Source organism: Benincasa hispida, chromosome 9, assembly GCF_009727055.1.
Source record: "Benincasa hispida cultivar B227 chromosome 9, ASM972705v1, whole genome shotgun sequence".
Lineage (NCBI taxonomy): Eukaryota > Viridiplantae > Streptophyta > Magnoliopsida > Cucurbitales > Cucurbitaceae > Benincasa > Benincasa hispida.
Window position 1 is genome coordinate 4,543,282 of NC_052357.1, and position 4,961 is coordinate 4,548,242.

The following is a 4,961-nucleotide window of genomic DNA, read 5'->3' on the forward strand; positions in this document are numbered from 1 at the left end:
CTCCTTCTTGTTTCATGTATATGTGTCCCATGAGGACTAGAGCAGTGTATATGTTTCACCAGAGGTGGATATCTAGAGGACATAGATTCCTAGCCTGACCCCAGTAGTGGGGTTTTTTACTGAGTATTTTATACTCATTTTTTCTCATGTTGTTGTTTCAGGTAAGGGTAGAGATGCACCAGCGATGGACAAGCAAAATTCGTGATCGAGCCACTGGGACTAGTTATTACGCTTCCGCATCATGAAATTTAGAGTTCTTTTCATGTTTCTCTTAACTTTTAGTTTTGATGTTTAAAACTTACATTTAAGAATCGTTTTTCATACTTATTTACTATCCTTTATGATTCATAGGTACCCTACTATTGTTTTAATATTTGAATTTAATGAAAGTCTTTTGAACTTACCTTATTTAATTAGCATTTATTTCGCCATAACAGAGTGTTGTTTTGAGTTCCATGCATGCATGTATTTAGTAACGGCCTAACTTAAGTCCTAGGGAGTCGGTTCGTTACAGTTGGTATCAGAGCCCATGTTTTGGGTTCTGTAGACTGACTTACTACGTAAGTCTAGATAGTCCTCGTGGCCTAGTAACGGATCCCTCGTCATCGCCAGGTACATTATACTAATGAAAGTTTCAATGCATATATAAGAACACTGATGTAGTGTTTTAAGTGCATGACGTTTGAGAAAGACCCAGAAATAGCTAGTTAACGTATGAATTTATGACATGACATGGCACCTAAACCTAGAACAAGAAAGACAGTTAGAGAAGAAACACAAGCAGAGAGAGTAGAGAGTAGCCAGACTGTTCCGGCAGCTCCAAATCTGCCTGTGACCTAAATTGATGAAAAGGCGATGGAAGCTAGAATTAGTGAAGCTGTTGCATCCTCTCTAATGGGAAAGCTACAGGAGATGATTCGTAGCATGATGGCAGGACAGTTTGCCCAGACCCAAGCTCAGGAGGAACTGGTGCCACCCGAGCCGTTACAACAGACCCGACCGCAGGATAGAGACATGCAGGGCCTGTCTCTTGAGGTTAAACATCTGAGGGATTTCCAGAAGTATGACCCTCGCCCCTTTGATGGATCGTTGGGGGACCCCACCAAAGCAGAAATGTGGTTGTCATCTATTGAGACAATATTCCATTTTATGAGGTGCCCGGAAGAGCACAAGCTTCAATGCGCAGTCTTCATGTTGACTGGTAACGCGGAAATCTGATGGCGTTTAGCATAAAAGATGATTGATATTGGTGGTGAACTTGCAACCTGGGAGCAGTTCAAGAAGCGCTTTTATGAGAAATACTTTTCGGCCAACACCCGATACAACAAACAGGCAGAATTTTTGAACTTGAGGCAGGGAGTTATGTCGGTGGAGGAATACAAACAAGAATACGATAAGCTGTCTCACTTTACTCCTGAACTAGTAGCCACCGAGGCAGCAAGGACAGAGAGATTCATCCAGGGCTTGAGGAGCGGAATGCGAGGGATGGTGCATGTCTTGGATCTCAAGACGTATGCTGCGGCACTACGGGCCGTCGTGAGGATTGATACTGACTCCTAGGTGGGAGAGGAATACAGGAGGTCGCTCGGGATTGGGGCCTCCGCAGGTCAGAAAAGGAAGGCTGAACACAGGGCTCCTGAGCATCAGCAGAGGAGCCAGAACATAGTGAATGCTCCATGTCAGTGGGGACAGCAGGGTTCCCAGGTTATGACTGGCAGGGAGGATAGGCCGATATGTACCACTTGTGGTAAGCGACACTGAGGATGTTATCTAGCCGACTCTGAGATCTGTTTTCGATGTGGCCAGAAAGGGCATATATCAGATAGATGCCCGAGGAGGAATGCGTCTGAACACATGGGCCAGCCCGTAAGTTCATTTCAGGGAGGCCCGAGTCATCAGCAACAACTGGGTAGGGCGTTTTCTACCACTCGGCGTGAGGCCGAGAAGTCAGGCACAGTGGTGACAGGTACACTTCCCATTTTGGGGCACCATGCTTTAGTTTTATTTGATCTGGCTCTTCGCATTCGTTTATATCTGCTATATTTATGAGGCATGCCATGTTAGACTCAGAACCTTTGCCATTTGCATTGTTCATTTCCATTCCATCAGGAGAGATCATGTTAGCTACAGAAAAGATAAAAACATGTCAGGTAGATGTAGCCAATCATGCATTAGATGTAACCTTGATAATTTTAGATATGCGCGATTTTGATGTGATATTGGGCATGGATTGGTTAGCTGCTAATCATGCTAGCATAAATTGCTCTCGTAAGGAGGTCATCTTTAACCCTCCTACAGGAGCCATTTTTAAGTTTAAAGGGATTGGGACCGTAGTCCTACCCAAAGTGATTTCTGCATTGAAGGCCAGTAGACTATTCGACCAAGGAGTCTGGGGCTTTATGGCCAGTGTGGTGAACACTAGAGAGACTGAAGTCACCTTGACTTTGGAGCAAGTAGTGAGGGATTTTCCAGACGTTTTTCCAGAGGATCTTCTCGGACTGCCCCCACAGCGGGAGATATATTTTTCTATTGAGTTGGAGCCAGGCACAACCCCTATTTCGGGGGCTCCATAAAGAATGGTCCCGACAGAGTTGAAGGAACTGATGGTCCAATTGCAGGAGTTGTTGGACAAGGGTTTCATACGCCCTATCGTGTCACCATGGGGTGCACCTGTTTCGTTTGTGAAAAAGAAGGATGGATCGTTACGTCTGTGCATTGATTACAGAGAGCTGAACAAGATGACCTTCAAGAACAAGTATCCCCTTCCCAAGATTGATGATTTGTTTGACCAGTTGTAGGGAGCTACGGTATTCTCTAAGATTGATTCCGGTCATGATACCACCAGTTGAGAATAAAGAACAGTGACATACCCAAGACAGCTTTTCGTTCGAGGTATGGACATTATGAGTTCATAGTGATGTCGTTCGGTCTAATGAATGCACCAACAGTGTTCATAGATTTGATGAATATGGTGTTCAAGGAATTCCTCAACACCTTTGTGATTGTTTTTATTGATGACATCTTGTTTATTCTAAGACAGAGGCCGAGCATGAGGAGTATTTGCGGAAAGTTTTAGAGACGTTGAAGGCCAATAAGTTGTATGCTAAGTTTTCTAAATGTGAATTTTGGTTGAGGCAAGTGTCCTTTCTAGGGCATGTAGTATCGAAGGAAGGTGTCTATGTGGATCCTGCAAAGGTTGAGGGAGTTACGAGTTGGGCTCGTCCAACCACAGTCAGTGAGGTATGCAGTTTTTTGGGGTTAGTAGGCTACTATAGACGATTTGTAAAGGACTTCTCTCGCATAGCCGCCCCATTTACTCAGTTGATCCGGAAGGGAGCAACATTTTTTTGGAATGAGGCTTGTGAAAACAGTTTCCAGGACCTCAAGCAGAGGTTGGATTCAGCCTCAGTTCTTATAGTACCGGATGGATCAGATGGTTTTGTCATTTACAATGATGCGTCCAAGAAGGGGTTGGGATGCGTATTGGTGCAGCAGGGCAAAGTAGTTGCTTACGCTTCACATCAGCTAAAGAAGCATGAACAAAATTATCCCATGCACGACTTAGAGTTAGCATCAGTGGTTTTTGCTCTCAAGATCTTGAGGCATTACTTATATGGAGAGAAGATACAAATCTTCACCGACCACAAGAGTTTGAAGTACTTTTTCACTCAGAAAGAGTTAAACATGAGGCAAAAAAAGTGGTTGAAGCTGGTGAAGGATTATGACTGTGAAATTTTGTACCACCCTTGAAAAGAAAATGTAGTGGCAGATGCTCTAAGCAAAAAGGTGGCTCATTCAACAGCCCTCATTATCAGACAGACTCACTTGTGCAGGGAATTAGATAGGGCAAAGATTGCAGTGGCTGTGGGAAAGGTCACGACACAGTTAGCACAGTTATCGGTGCGATCGAGCCTAAGGCAGAAGATTATTGATGCGCAGTGAGACGACTCTTATCTGGAAGAGAGAGTTTGTAGGGTGAAATCAGGCCAGGTTAGCAAGTTCTCAATTTTAGTGGAAGGTGGCCTTCTTTATCAGGGGCGTTTGTGCATGCCAGCAGTTAGTGATATTAAAGATGAGTTGTTGTTAGAGGCTCATAGTTCCTTATTTTCGATTCACCCCGGCAGCACCAAGATGTATCGGGACCTGAAACGTTACTATTAGTGGAATGATATGAAAAAAAAGGTTGCAGATTTCGTCAGTAAGTGCTTGGTGTGCCAGCAAGTGAAAGCCCCGAGGCAAAAACCAGCAAGCTTGTTACAGCCATTGAGTGTACCAGAATGAAAGTGGGAGCATGTGTCTATGGACTTCATCATAGGTTTGCCTCCGACAGTCAAAGTGTTCACTGTGATAGCGGTTATGGTAGACAAACTTACAAAGTTAGCACATTTCATACCTGGGAAGTCCACCTTTTTAGTGAATAAGTGGGCTCAGATATACATGAAGGAGGTGGTGAGATTGCATGGAGTGCCCGTGTCCATCGTGTCGGACAGAGACCCTTGTTTCACGTCTAACTTCTGGAAAAGTCTTCAGGTAGCTTTGGGGACCCGATTAGACTTTAGTACAGCTTTCCACCCTCAGACTGATGGGCAAACAGAGAAATTGAATCAGATATTGGAAGACATGTTGCGTGTCTGTGCCATAGAGTTTTCAGGAAGCTGGGATGCTCACTTGCATTTAATGGAGTTTGCTTATAATAACAGCTACCAATCCACTATTGGGATGTCACCCTTTGAGGCCTTATATGGGAAGAGTTGCAAGTCCCTTGTGTGTTGGGATGAGGTAAGAGAGAGGAAATTGTTAGGACCTAAATTGTTGCAGACCACAAATGAGGCAATACAGAAGATCAGGGCTCGTATGCAAACAACTCAGAGCAGACAGAAGAGTTATGCCGATGTAAGGCATAAGGACCTAGAATTTGAGACTGGTGTGAAAATGTTCTTAAAAGTGGCACCCATGAAAGG

General features: G+C 44.2%; 1 protein-coding gene across 1 annotated transcript; it reads left to right on the top strand.

Annotated features, from left to right (window-relative positions):
- Nucleotides 1–2,917: 2,917 nt before the first annotated feature.
- LOC120086817 (uncharacterized mitochondrial protein AtMg00860-like) lies at nt 2,918–3,942 on the top strand. Its single transcript, XM_039043608.1, has 3 exons — nt 2,918–2,971; nt 3,037–3,602; nt 3,834–3,942. The coding sequence occupies exons 1-3, from the start codon at nt 2,918–2,920 to the stop codon at nt 3,940–3,942; spliced, it is 729 nt and encodes a 242-aa protein (XP_038899536.1).
- The last annotated feature ends 1,019 nt before the right edge of the window (nt 3,943–4,961 follow it).

Excerpts from the sequence above, each read along its gene's own strand:
- LOC120086817 (XM_039043608.1), top strand. The coding sequence starts at position 2,918 with ATGTCGTTCGGTCTAATGAATGCACCAACAGTGTTCATAGATTTGATG. Across the intron at positions 2,972-3,036 it reads TCATAGATTTGATGAATATG|ACAGAGGCCGAGCATGAGGA; the intron begins GTGTTCAAGGAA and ends GTTTATTCTAAG. Across the intron at positions 3,603-3,833 it reads TTTGCTCTCAAGATCTTGAG|GGAATTAGATAGGGCAAAGA; the intron begins GCATTACTTATA and ends TCACTTGTGCAG.